The 15,204-nt window shown below is 32.2% G+C and overlaps 1 protein-coding gene across 2 annotated transcripts; it reads left to right on the plus strand.

Annotated features, from left to right (window-relative positions):
- The first annotated feature begins 1 nt into the window (after position 1).
- Positions 2-9,141, plus strand: LOC107447302 (BTB/POZ domain-containing protein 3). Of its 2 annotated transcripts, none has more exons than XM_016062176.4 (3): positions 2-214; positions 3,530-3,796; positions 5,228-9,141. In XM_016062176.4, the coding sequence occupies exons 2-3, from the start codon at positions 3,546-3,548 to the stop codon at positions 6,231-6,233; spliced, it is 1,257 nt and encodes a 418-aa protein (XP_015917662.1). In that variant the 5' UTR covers positions 2-214; positions 3,530-3,545; the 3' UTR covers positions 6,234-9,141. The 2 variants fall into 2 exon arrangements, with proteins under 2 accessions (XP_015917662.1, XP_071041458.1); XM_071185357.2 differs by lacking the exon at positions 2-214 and adding an exon at positions 254-377.
- Positions 9,142-15,204: the final 6,063 nt, after the last annotated feature.

Raw genomic sequence — 15,204 nt, forward strand, 5'->3', positions numbered from 1 at the left:
ACAGTGAATTATATCTGAATATTAAAACAAGTGTTGTTTATTTGGAACTTTTTAAATTGGGTTAGCAATATGCAGTAGATTGTTAAATATACAAAGATGAGTAGCTCGTAGCTGATTGTTGTGGCAATAAATTTGTTGTTTGTCTGTGTGTTAAGCCTTATGTCAAAGTATCAAAAACAAACAGTAAACAAAGTATATTTATTCTTATCAGTTAGTAAGTTATGTTTTGATTTATAAGTGCTAAAATTTCTTTCCATTTTTCTTATTCTTAAATGTGTTTTTATGATGATTAATATGTAATTTTCTTACTTGACATGTACAGTTAATTATTTTAAATAAATAGACGAATAAGAAGTGTTATTTTTTGCTGTTTCTACGTAAGTTCTCTTCAAAAGAATATTAAATAAATATAATTTTTTTTTGCTCATACTCATAGTAGGAAAAACGTAACTGGTAATAGGTTCTGAAAAAAAAAACATCACAGAAAGGGACCAACTCGAAAGGTATAACTTGTAACAAATTTAAGCTCATAACAAGTTTTTTTTTTTTTTAAATTTGCACGTTTAAAATCTATTTGGCGACTGTAGTTGGCGTAACAAATCTAACTAAGAAAATATCCCAACTCTATAATTGATTGATGATTTGAAATTTTATAGGTAATTATATTTATGACTAATTTATATTAACTATTAATTATTTATGCACTAAACTTTTAATTTTTTAGCAATTGTTTCAGTCTAAAAAGGGTTTTCGACATGCCTTGGACATTAGGGGACAGGGACAGGGATTTTTGATCTTAAAACCCTCTATTGTCCGAAACTTGCCAAACCTAGACTTATCTGGGTTACAGTTCACTTGCTGTCAGACTTGCTGTTGGAGATTACTATGTAACGCAAATGCGGGTTAGTTCCATCTAAAAGTCCTCCACAAGAGCAAATTTCTTCTAATACTTGATCCAGTAGTTCCCTTGTGATCTGGATTGGGTTCGAAATTACAAGGCTATAGAGTTGAACATTGGTAGTCGAAATCCCAAAAAATTGGGTTTGCTGTTTAACAATGGTTATAAAAGAAAAGAAAATCGCCAAAATGCTTAATTTAAGCTTGTTATTTTTTTTTTTAAAAAAGCAAGCCCATTTGTCTTTTGAGTTTGTCCTTTTCTGTGATGTTTTTTTAAATTTTTTTTAAAGTTTCTCGAGGGCCGCTGCCGGGAATTTGCCAAGACTCAGTGATTAAGCAGCCCCAGTTCACAATACGGAGATCTCTCCACTTATCCATTTTCGTAAAAATAGTAATTTCAAAGTGTAATACAAATAGAATCTGTTTTTATGGTTTTGTTTAAAATCAATGTAACCAAACGAGCAACTTGTTCTGTATTTGTGAAAAATGTATTTGTAATTTTCTGAATCTAAAATTAATGTAAAATTCTGCCAGGGTTGAAATACTATAGTATTTCACATATAGTAGAGCAGGACATTGCATGTGAAAAAAATACTATGTTTTTCTATGAGTTACATTTTTAAAATTATAAATTATGTCCATGACTCTGTGGTTCATAGAAAAAAATTTGTAAAAGATCCATTTGCAAAATAAAAAATATATATTGCATCAAGTCCATTTTGTACTTTGGGATTATCCCGTCGATCTTGCAACATTCGTGAAAAATGTGCAAATCCTTTAGTGCCATCACAGGCTATGAGTGCACACTTCCCTCATATAATTGTTCCAATCAACAATTGTCTTTCCTATCAAATCCAGCTGTTTTTCTTCCCATTCAATTCATGTTAATTCTTGCAACCAGTAGTAAATAAGCCGGTGGGCAGTCAGGAACGGGAGTTTTGAGCCCTCCAATCAAGGGCCTTTCGAATAGCTACTCGTTTATCACACCCCTTTACATTGCTTATTGTGGACATTGCACACTTTTTTTTGGGAGAAATTATCCGATCCTCTTAAAAATATGCCGCTGCACTGCCTTCAATGCTAGGCAAATCCAAAATTTGAATAATTTTACAACAGGGTAAAAAAACAACAACAGTGTATTTAAACAGGCTAGACAAAACTTATTCGCATAGTCAAGGAATACACAGTAAACATAATAACCTTTTCGGTTATTGGTATAGGACTCATAGGAGCTATCTTATAGCAGGGTTTCAAAAAACCCACCTACCCAGTAAAACCCACCCTAAAGTGGGTTTTTCTAAAATTGATTTCTTCTTTATGTTCTGTTATATTAAAGAGCTATTCTATTGAAATATATTTGTAGTCTAGCTTAAAAAAAGAACCCATGGAAGAAAAACTAATAGCAATTTAAAAAGAAAATTATTTGTGGAATTCATGAAGAAAAATGTATAGGTTTCGTATTAAAAAAAAAACAGAATAATCTGACTATAAATCATTCTACAATAAAAGTTATTTCATAAGGATTTTAATTCAAAATAAACACAGACAGAGGAAAAACATAAATCGATTAGGTTATCAGTGTTATACTTCTTCAATCTTAAATACTTATGTATTTTAACGCTTTTTGTACACCCAGTCTATTTCTCAATTTTGACCAAACCAGTCCACGTGTAGAAAATACTTGTTCCAGTGATGTCGAACTAGCTGGATATTTGCCTAGGGCAACCATAAAGTTGCAAAAATCTGTCATGTCTCTATCATTAACATGTATTTCAACCAATTTCCACTACTGCAGTGTTTCCTAAAGTGTGGTACCCGTACCCCCAAGGGTACAGGCACAGTTTAGCCGTGCGCGTTCTTATGGGAAATATCTTGTAACAAACGAAAATTTAAATTTTTTATTTATTTAAAAACAAAGCAAGCTATGAAAATTTACGATTACATATTTTTCTATTGGTTATTTTTAGCAGAGTTAACAGTTAATAATTAGTGGTGTCAACAGCCAGTAACTTTTACTTTTGTGCAATTTTTTTTCTTGTTAAAAATACATTTATTTTTTATTAGTGGTACACACCGTTACGAAATATTTAGAAAGGGTATGCAAAAGTCATAAGTTTGGGAAACACTGCACTACTGTGATGTACTGATTGTACATTCAGACTTTTGCACCAATTTGTTTGTATTAATTAAAAATTACACTTTAATTACCTATTGTTAAGTTAATTCATAAAATTAAACTTAATTATTAATCTAAGCTTATTTAAAATAAGGTACTTATCCTTACCCTCTCTTTTGAAGAGATAAAACATGAAAAAGCCCAAAAACCCCACCCAGGTTGAGTATTTCTGGAAAAACCCAAGTTTTTTGCAACCTTGCTTTATAGCAAAAATGATGGACGGGATAATACCAAAGTACGAAAATGGCCGAAGATATAATCCCAAAGTATACTGTCCATTTTTAAGATAAAATATTTTGTAAAGACGAATTGAAAAAAAATATTTTTTATTGAAAAAAAAGCTTTTTTTTTCTTCCAACTTGCCTTTTTTAACAGTCAGTTCATAATGAAAATTTTATATTCTACCTTAATACAACTGATTAATAAAGTTGGTTTAATTGTTCTTATTTTTTTCAGTTACCTAATTTATAAGATGAATATGTTACCGAATGCATCCTACTCGGGTGCAGGTGAACATTTATTCAAGTCAGAAGAGTTCAGTGATTTGACTATAATTGTTAAGAGTAATAATGGAGGTCGTTGGCGTTTTCCTGCTCATAAGTTGATTTTGTCTTCTCAAAGTCCCGTGTTTCGACTTATGCTAGAAAATGAATTCTGCGAAAGAAAGAACGGAGAAGTTGTCATTGAAGATATTGAACCTCACATTGTGGAAATGTTGCTAATGTAAGAAATTTTTATTAATGATATGAACAGAGTTGATGCAATTTAAATCCATTGATTTAACTTTTAAATCATTGATTTGAATGAAATGTGTATTTTTCTAAAAAAATCACTAATTTACACCGTCTGAAAAAAAGTATTAATAAGGGGTGATTGTATTCTGGGTGTAGCCCGGAATTCCATTTTTTCCATGATGCGTAGCTTTTTTAAAAAATGTTCTTAACTATGCTTTTTTTTCGGTTCGACCCTTAAAAGTGGTTTTTTATTGAGTGCTTTTAAAAAGTGCTTAATTTTCTGTTTTTGAAAATGAGTTTTTTTTCTTTATTATGTCGATTTTCGCCACACATTAGGCGAAAGCGTAGTTTTCTCATTTTTCTTTTCAGCGTTTTCACAATTCATTCTACCATAGTCCATTTTGCCATACCATCCGTCCATAGCGTGTGAAAGCGAAAATCATTTTACTTGTTTGATGTAATTCTTGGGAGTTCGCGTGTGTGTCGCATGAGCCGAGTTCGGTGATATTCCTGCATTTTCATGTGCAACTCTGCTGCATTTTGCAAGATATTCACAATTTCAGGGTTCATTTTCCACCCTCTGATATCGAACCGAAAAATCTCTTGATCATTTTATAATGGCTAATATAATCAAGAAAAGAGTTCTTTGTCAGAAATTAGTTATTTTATCATGATCATGTGAAGTCTTTGGATTTTGTTAAATAGTAACGTTATAGTTTGTTAATGTAAATAAGTAGTTTGTAAATAAGTACTTAAAAATATTTTTTGAGTGATTATAAAAGTACTCAAAAGGTGCTTATTCAGGGCTCCCACAATCCTTAAAAGTCCTTAAAGACTGCTTAATTTTTATTTTGGAAAATAACGGCCGTTAAAAGTATTTAATTTTGGTTTAATGTTTTCAAAAGTCCTTTATTTTTTAGTATCACTATGGTTGATGGAGCAATTTTTCAGTTCAATATTTTAAAACAAAAAGTCGTTCGTTTATCTTTTAGAATTAGACTGCATCGAGGGTAAAGCATTTTGGAGGGACAAATATTAATGTGTGTGTGTGTGGGGGGGGGGAATACGGACAAGGCGACGATTTTATTAATATATTCTGGTTCTTTTATTAATATATTCTGCCCTTTGCCTAGAATGACACTCTATGAGGAGAGTGAAGCATTCTAAAAGAAAAGAATAGTGTGGACAAGGGGAATACTGCACATGGAAGAGATAGTGCTTTTTTTTTGGCCCCTGATCATTAAAATCTAGACGTCCGAATATAGGTCCCTCGATGCATGTTCATATAGGAAAAATATTGAACCCTATGGGGGCCAAGGTGAAATAATTGTTGCTAGGGTTGTTTAGTATTTATGTTTACAATAGGTATGAAGTCGTTTGCCTCGTTTCAATATCTAAATTTATTATATTTATTTTGCAGGTATGTTTACTGTGGTAAATCAGTTCTTGAAAATTGGCTTGACGCTCGAGATTTATTATGCGCCGCCCACAAATATCAAATAGATCCCTTGGTTAATTATTGTGCCCGCTTTCTGGAGAGCGTCATCACCATCAATAATGTGTGTAACATCTACAACGACGCTTGTTTGTATTCGCTGATATCCCTCAAAGAAAAAGCACTGAAGCTGATATTAGACGCTGGTTTCATTTTACTCAGAAGCAAGTCGTTTGAAAGACTCAGTTGCGAGGCCGTCATGGAAATAATCACCAGCCGCGAACTGAACATCGACAGCGAGCTCATGGTGTTCGAAGCCTTGTTGAGGTGGGCCCCGATACAGTGTTGCCGATTAAATATCCCGGTGAGCGAAGAAAACATTTTAAAAGAGTTGACACCATTCTTGAAGTACGTGTGTTTCGACGACATGTCGGATACGGAAAAGAGCGCTCTGCCGTCTGCCGTTCTGTCCTGCGTCAAGCCGAACAACCGGAACCGGGTCACCTACCACGTCAACGATTCTTTGCTGAGCTACTCTTATTTTTTCAATTTCCATACCGAACAGTTGGGGCCCTGTTTGGAAGACCAATTGAATTGCATGCGTTTTTCCTTGGATACTTCGAAATATTTGCTCGGATTGAAGTTCATTGTCATCGTGCCTCACATTCCCGAACACTTGACGCTTGTCCTCGTGAAAGAATGCGCCAGCACCTCGTACAATGCCGTCATCGTGAATTTGGCCCGTGCAGTTTGGAAAGAAGCTCTGCAGGTGAATGACTGCATGCGGTGGGAAACAAAAGTCCTCCTCCGCCAACCCTGTGCCATCGAGAAATGCAGTGTGTTCAAATTGTACATAGAGACGAACATTCCCAATCTCATTGTTCCTAAGACAAGTTTAATCAACAAGTCGTTGTCTACAGACTGTGGTGTTGTTAATCTTTCCCTTCACAGTGATTCGATTTGGGGTATTAAAAATCTTATTTTCATTTAATAATTTATTTGAGCTACATAATTGTGTTCCTGTGGACATTTTTTTTTTGTTGAAATCATTAATAACTGAAAGTTAGCTTCAAGTACTGCACCAGGACATTGAATTAATAACATAATTGATATTAAGACAGATGCTTCTTAACCCATTCAGGGATTGTTGTACTCAAGGGGTACCTGACACAAAAACTATGTGTTGCAATTCGTATTCACATGGTTTGAAAATCGTGCATCGCAATTTCTTTTCACATGGTTTTAAAAATCCAATATTGCTATTTGCATTATTGTGTTTTTAAAATCCGATATCACAATTCATACTCGTGCGAGTTTTAAATCTAAGGCTGAGATTCATATTCACGTGTTTTAAATATCTAAGACCGAGATTCATATTCACACGTTTTGAAAATCCGATATTGCAATTCGTATTCACACGTTTGTGATATCAAACATTGTGATATTTTTATACATGACTTAAAACCTACACATTGCAATTCGTATTTACGTGATCTAGGGATTCGTATTTGAATGATTTAAGAATTCAATATTGCTAGTTGTATTTTCACATTTTTTAAAATCCAATATCACGATTCATACTCGTGCGAATTTAAAGTCTAATATCGCGATTCTTGTTAGAAGTAAGCTTCTTGAACTACTTACTCTAAAGGTGTGATATATTTTGCGTTAGAAGGTAATTTAGTTATAAATGTTAGTTTAAAAAATTATATTGCATTTGAAATATTTATGGTATAAAAATTTTCAGAGTTTTTCACTTAGTGCCACAATTACCCCTGCCCATTTTGGCCAAGCATTGAAATTTTATAAAATGTGATATTGTTTTCATTGAAATATGCTTACATTAAACTAGTTGAGACACAAAAAAATTTTGTGTATGAAAAATTATATTTTATTTAAGAAATAAAATTATGTGTATTGGCCCTGTGGCAGAATTTTTTCTGGTTTTCTGCCACAAACTTCCCTAGCACTAATATTTTGCTTTAAGATACTTTTAATTATAGCAATTACTAATTTAAAATAATAGATACATTGTGTTTACAGAATAAATTATAAAATAAAAATGAATTTTAAAAGTTATATATTTTTATTTCTAATATTATAGGCGATATTCCTGAATTTTGTAGGCGGAAAAAATGCACTAATCACTTCCTCTTTCGAATTTTGTGAATCATCACAAATTAAAATTCATAAATACATTAAACAATAATAATAAGTTCAAATTCGTACATAAATTAAAAATCGTAAAGTCTGCGCAGCGACTCACAAAATCAAGATTGACTCCTAAATCACGTGAGTAAGACTGTTTAAAAAATAAATACTCAAATATATGTATGTAAAACATGATGTTCTTTAAAGAAAAAATGAAAGCAAGAACATCATTTCCAGATCGAAATATCATATAAACTTTTGCGAACTATTTTTAATTTTATATTATTAATTAGAAATTCTAGCTGAAGCCAGTCATTACCGATTTTTTTCAAAAATCTCAGGTGAGAAACGAAAAGGAAAAAAAATCGAAAAATAATGCAGAAAAGAAGACCAAACTTTTTCCCTTCCCGAATGAAAAATTCTTCTGCAAAATTGTAACGTTCTGTGACAATGTTGCCATGGGCGTATAGGCACCATTCAAGTCAGTGAGCAAACCATTTAGTTGTTTTTTTTTTAATAAAATTTGTTGTATAATTTTTTTTTATTTACTAACTTGTAACTTTAATCTCTCATAAAAACATATGATAAATCTCAAAATGAATAACTATACATTTTCAAAAAGCATCATTTGTCAATAACTGTTTTAAGTTAAAAAACTTGAGTAGATATTTCTCAACAGAAAGTGTTTACATCCAATTGAATTATAAATAATTTATCGATGTCTTAAGAACCCCTGACTACAGCAAAGAAATAAAATTAGTGAAAAATATACGTTACAGTGTTAATAAAAACATATTTATTGAAATGGTGTAGTTGCGCAAGCTTGGTCGAAAATGGGTTAATCAGTAGGACACACAGTCAAGTCTTCCTACATATTCTTAGCATGCCACCTGATAAGACTTAATTCTAATTCTAAAGTACTGGAGAGCCTGCAAAAGAATGAAAAAATCTTCTACGGAAGACCCACTGTGAGCTGTTGTGCCACCAATGATGATGATGAATCGTTGAGGTTAAAAACAAATTTGGATTTATGAAGATATTGCTGCAGATCTCCATAAATTCTGCTCTCTACGTCATAAAATTAAAAAAAAGAGTTCATTTATTTTTAATGCTGTTTAATTTTTAAGAAAATAATCTCATTTAAAAATAGAATAATTCATATTATTTTGCCAGGTTGAAAGAATGCAATATATTTATGTTAAATTTGGTTCGTATACAGATATTTAAAGCCGTATATATGCAGCTTTATAATATGTCTTAACAAAAAAAAGTTTTTTTTTTTTTTTTTAAAGAAGTGTTCTGGTACCTCAAATTAATAAACACTTTTTAACTCTGCATAGATTGCGGGGTTAACCTAAAGTATTTTGCAGGTTTAAAAGCACTGTATAGAGAGATTTACCACCTACAAAGCTGGGTTACATGCGTCAGAATACATACACTCACTAAGTTAAAAAAAATTCATCTCATACAGTAATATGATGTTTGGTATATTGTATTTTCTTTAAGTTGTTATACGTAAATTATAAAATTGTATTAGTTTTGTTTATTTATGTAGTTTGAATGTTTTATTAATTATACTGTCTCCATTAAGTTTCATCACATATAAATTATAAAATTATACTTGTTTATTTATGTTTGGGATACAGCATCTTCATTAAGTTTATCATTTTTAAATTATAAAATTGTATCAGTTATGTATATTTTGTTTCGAATACATTTTCTTCATAAAGTTTATTTTATAAAATTTATCAGTTGTGTTCATTTATCTTTAGTATAGAGTACTTTAGAAAACTACTCACGATATAATTTACTGTGCATAAGCTGCAAGTATATAGAAATTATAAAATAAGTTAAAAATATAGAGAAAACATGGGAAACATTAAAGATTGTGAAAAGAAAATACGAAAAATTGTTTTTAAAAAAAAGTACATTAAAAAGCGGGAAAATGAATGAGTTTTAAATGAGTTGTGTTGTATTTTTCAAAATTTTTTTGTTTTTTAAAGCAGAAGGCTACGCATAGACTATTTCAGTAATATTTGGTTCTAATGCTACAATCGATTTTAAATAAGAATAATTAATATTTGCTATAATGAACTACGTAGAGAAAGTAATTGAACTCTCAATTTCTTTTTGTTTATAAACTCTCATACTTATTCTGATACTGAATTTTCTTTGGCCTCTTTTTTTTGCTTTTATTTACGATGTGAATCACATTTAATTTAAATCAAACACTAATTTACGTAAATTTAAATATGCGTAAAATTTCCTTATTAAGTAATAATTGTTTGAAATTTAAAATTTTATTGAAATTAGGACAATTATATTAATAAAATTTATTACGTAAAATTTATCTTTTTCAAAAGGAACAAAAAGTCAAACATATTTTTAATTGCTGTTTAACTTTACTTGTAATAACGCTGTAAGTAAAAACGAAAATAGAACGTTTTTATAAATTTCGAGAATACAGTAAGAATGCTGTATGAACAATGGCGGACTAAGGCTAAAGCCGGCTTTAGGCAACATTATAATTCCGGGTTAAACTGTGCTACCGTAAAGTGCTCAACTTCGTGTGCAGGTCGTTGAGCTACCTAAGCGGGGGTGCCATCCCCTCTGCAGAGGATCAAAATTGTGATGGCATGTCTTCGGACCATCCTCAGCGATGTTTTCCAGAACGTCGCCAATAGCTCATTGTGCAGCTCTAGTGCGACGTAAATGAACAAACCAAACCTACTACAAGTGGAATTCGCAATTTTAATTTTATAATTCGAATACATCAGGAAGTTGAGAAATCCAAAGAAAAACCTGTGTTTTGCACCTAACACAAAGAGTAAATTAAAAACAATTAGAATATTTTAAATTGTCTTATATTGTTAGTGTCCCGCAGTGGACTGATCGTTAAGACACGGTTCACCGAAGTCAAGCATCACTGGCTGCGGGTGGGTGACCACTCGGATCAGTCTGCGTAGGGACTGAGGGTGTGCGGTATTGGTCCTCGTTAAACTGTGCTACCGTAAAGTGCTCAACTTCGCGTGCAGGTCGTTGAGCTACCGAAGCGGGGGTGCCATCCCCTCTGCAGAGGATCAAAATTGTGATGGCATGTCTTCGGACCATCCTCAGCGATGTTTCCCAGAACGTCGCCAATAGCTCATTGTGCAGCTCTAGTGCGACGTAAATGAACAAACCAAACCAACTACAAGTGGAATTCGCAATTTTAATTTTATAATTCGAATACATCAGGAAGTTGAGAAATCCAAAGAAAAACCTGTGTTTTGCACCTAACACAAAGAGTAAATTAAAAACAATTAGAATATTTTAAATTGTCTTATATTGTTAGTGTCCCGCAGTGGACTGATCGTTAAGACACGGTTCACCGAAGTCAAGCATCACTGGCTGCGGGTGGGTGACCACTCGGATCAGTCTGCGTAGGGACTGAGGGTGTGCGGTATTGGTCCTCGTTAAACTGTGCTACCGTAAAGTGCTCAACTTCGCGTGCAGGTCGTTGAGCTACCGAAGCGGGGGTGCCATCCCCTCTGCAGAGGATCAAAATTGTGATGGCATGTCTTCGGATCATCCTCAGGGATGTTTCCCAAACCGTCGCCAATAGCTCATTGTGCAGCTCTAGTGCGACGTAAATGAACAAACCAACTACAAGTGGAATTCGCAATTTTAATTTTATAATTCGAATACATCAGGAAGTTGAGAAATCCAAAGAAAAACCTGTGTTTTGCACCTAACACAAAGAGTAAATTAAAAACAATTAGAATATTTTAAATTCTCTTATATTGTTAGTGTCCCGCAGTGGACTGATCGTTAAGACACGGTTCACCGAAGTCAAGCATCACTGGCTGTGGTCAGTGTGCGGGTGGGTGACCACTCGGATCAGTCTGCGTAGGGACCGAGGGTGTGCGGTATCGGTCCTCGTTAAACTGTGCTACCGTAAAGTGCTCAACTTCGCGTGCAGGTCGTTGAGCTACCGAAGCGGGGGTGCCATCCCCTCTGCAGAGGATCAAAATTGTGATGGCATGTCTTCGGATCATCCTCAGGGATGTTTCCCAAACCGTCGCCAATAGCTCATTGTGCAGCTCTAGTGCGACGTAAATGAACAAACCAACTACAAGTGGAATTCGCAATTTTAATTTTATAATTCGAATACATCAGGAAGTTGAGAAATCCAAAGAAAAACCTGTGTTTTGCACCTAACACAAAGAGTAAATTAAAAACAATTAGAATATTTTAAATTCTCTTATATTGTTAGTGTCCCGCAGTGGACTGATCGTTAAGACACGGTTCACCGAAGTCAAGCATCACTGGCTGTGGTCAGTGTGCGGGTGGGTGACCACTCGGATCAGTCTGCGTAGGGACCGAGGGTGTGCGGTATCGGTCCTCGTTAAACTGTGCTACCGTAAAGTGCTCAACTTCGCGTGCAGGTCGTTGAGCTACCCGAAGCGGGGGTGCCATCCCCTCTGCAGAGGATCAAAATTGTGATGGCATGTCTTCTTATCATCCTCAGGGATGTTTCCCAAACCGTCGCCAATAGCTCATTGTGCAGCTCTAGTGCGACGTAAATGAACTACAACAACCTATATTGTTAGCTAATTTAAATTGACATAATCATTGATAATTTTCAAGATATTTTAAACTGGTAAACTGTATTATTATTATTAATATTCAAAAACCCTCTATTATTTGATCCTTACTCTAACTCTTTGCCTTTTCATCGGTTCTTGAACCCAGTATCATTTGATCAATTTTAGGATCAACACAATTTTCAGATCAGTACTTGAACCAATGAGGTTAGGTACTCAAACCAGCTATCATTTGATTAGTTTTCGAAATCACACTGTTTTTATTGACTTCCAAAAAATGTTGCATTACTTGATTAATTTTAGAATTATGTTCTGTATGCTTTGAACTTTTAATTAATATGTCTATAATTTATATTTAGACAGGTATTTTTGGTTGCTCATTTCTTCACATGAAACGAGTAAAGAATTAAATAGAATATCTGAAATTAATATAACGAGAGACCATTAAGAAAAACATACAAAGTGTTAAAAGAAAAATTTTATTACAGTAACAGATCATTAATTATCGTTCTACTTAATTATTTACAGATAATAACTGTTCAAAGACTCACAAGGGTTGACTATGTGAACATATTCAAAAAAATTAACTGTCTTTACTGAAATAAACAACATTGAGAAAATTTTATTTGCAATTGAGATGAAGAATTAAAATTTGTTTGTCTAATTTTTGTGCCTTGTAATCAATATTCACGTCATTCAAGCATCTAAAAACTTAGCTGCTTTATTTTTTATCGAACCACAGCACTATTTATTGATTATAATTAGTCAATTTGATTTCTTATAATAGAATAAAAATGAAATATTTATTATTTTAAACATAAATATTTACTAAACTAAACTCAGCGGTGCCACAGCCCACAGAGGGCCAAAGCCTTCTGTGCTTATCTCAGTCTTCTTGATCTTGGATGCTCGGTACTAATTTTATCGACCTATTGAAATGATGAACATTTTGAGTGAACTTGGCTGGCCCGAGGATTGAACCCAGGATCTATGACTTGAGAAAGCGAAGAACTACCACTCAGCCATCGTGCGCCGTAAATATATATATTATAAAATAATAATTTTAAGAACTATTCCCGGAGTAAGAAGAAGCATTTAAAATTGTAAGTTACTTACAGTTCCTTTATGCAAAATAAGTAGATGAGATAATTTATTTTATGAAGGAATTATAATTTATTACAATTATCTACAAATTATGCAAAGATGAGGCAAACCATATAATTTACAAATAGTTTGAATTATCGCCAAATATCCACATAATTTTTATTTTTCAGTGAAATAAAAATTACACTGACTTTACAGTTTTTTTTCCTTTCAAAAATACAATTTTACTTTCTTTTAGCAAAGTTAGAAGGAATGTTCCAGAATGAATTTCTGTCCTAACTGCAATTTGAAAAGTTAGAAGGAATGTTCCAGAATGAATTTCAGTTCTAACTTCAATTTGAAAAGTGAGAAAGAATGTTCCATAATGAATTTCTGTTCTCGCCTCAATTTTTTAAATACTATGATGCTGAATATGAATATGGGCAGTATATAATCAATATGGGAGGCAATATAAAAGCAACATGGATATGGCACAATATAGAATTAAATGAAACATAATAACTCAAACAAAAAAGAAAAGTGGATTTCATTTTCCAATCTGATTTTTTTTTCTTTTTCTTAAATCATCCGAAACATGTTTGCATAATTTTAATAATTGCTGAATCCACATCACATAAAAATGTTTCTAAATAATTTCGAAAATAGTTTCGAAATAATTGACTCTAAGCGCAAATGACGCTAGGGGGTTGAAATTCATAGTAAGTGCTGCTACTTCCGACTGATTTTCTCGCCTAAAAAAGTTTGAAAAAACGCGCCATCCAATATTATTATGCTTGAAGTGTTTTCAATATAACGCGTTCTTTCAATCGAAACAAACAACAAATAAATTCGGAAGACTCCGCAAGCTTGCCATAATGTTACCCAAAAAATAATAAACGGTGCTATTTGACACAAATATAGCCAAATAAGGGATAACACCCAAAACATGGCTAACTTTATTTATGCTGTTATATTAATTTTGTTTTAGGCTCGCGATCTGTTTAGAATTTATAAATTACAGAAAATTCTTACGGACGGTTAAATATACGTATATTTAAACACAAATCGCAATAATAAAACTTCCTAGCCTGTTCACACATCGCCTCGTAACATAAGCGGAGGGATACACTGGAAGTTTTCTAAATTTACTTCCGGTTTTAGGAAACTTGTTATTGTTTATATTCAGTCAATCATCCATATCCTGGTAAGCGTTGTACTTTAAACGTAAAATTTTTTAACCATTATTTTTTTTATAGACATTTTAATAATTTTTTTTAGAATTAAGTTTTATTTTAATCATTGATTTTTTCCAGAAAGATTTTAATTTGTTTAATTTACGTTGGGTTAAAAATTTTATTTCATAATTGTACATTTTGCGGAGAAAAAAAAATTATAATTTTTTATTATTAATATTTTAATTCATGTACTTCCATTAAAGAAATAAAACACCACAGTACTACAATCGAAGCATCCGTTACACACAAAAACTAAACACACATAATTAGAACACATATATTCAAATAAGCACCATTAATTATTGTGCTATATTCTGGAAGTACATGGTACTAATCTAAACTTATTTAATGAAAATAAATGTATTACATTTTTCAATTGATAAAATAAAATAAAGCACCAAATTTTTGTAGACAGTTAAAAGAAGAAATCTGAGGGAAGAAAAAAGGATTTAGTACATTATCAATACATATTCACAATAATTCAACAAACACTAAAGATGTATTTACAGCTTAAAATGTACATTTCACAGTATATATCAGCTATAATCCATACACATCCTTTCACTTTATATATTAGTTTTATAATCGAATAACTTTAGATTCATTTTTAACGGATTTCATAAACTAACATTTTTTTGAATGATAATTTAATATTTTGCTTGATATGTATTTCGCTTATTAACAGCATAATTCGAAAATAACATTCACTTAATCAGGTATGCATTAAAATAGCAACGAAGCCCTCAAATTTTGATTATAAATAAGAATTTATACGGCTAAGTTACTTTATTCTTTTTAATTTCTCAATCATGATTATTTTTATATAAATCTCCAATCGCGGTATATAAAAAAATTATAAAAATTTTTTTAAAAACAAAGGCGGGTGTGATATTGTTTTATTTCTTTT

The sequence above is a fragment of the Parasteatoda tepidariorum genome, chromosome 7, assembly GCF_982258835.1.
Source record: "Parasteatoda tepidariorum strain Cologne lab strain chromosome 7, Ptep-v5.0, whole genome shotgun sequence".
Classification (NCBI taxonomy): domain Eukaryota; kingdom Metazoa; phylum Arthropoda; class Arachnida; order Araneae; family Theridiidae; genus Parasteatoda; species Parasteatoda tepidariorum.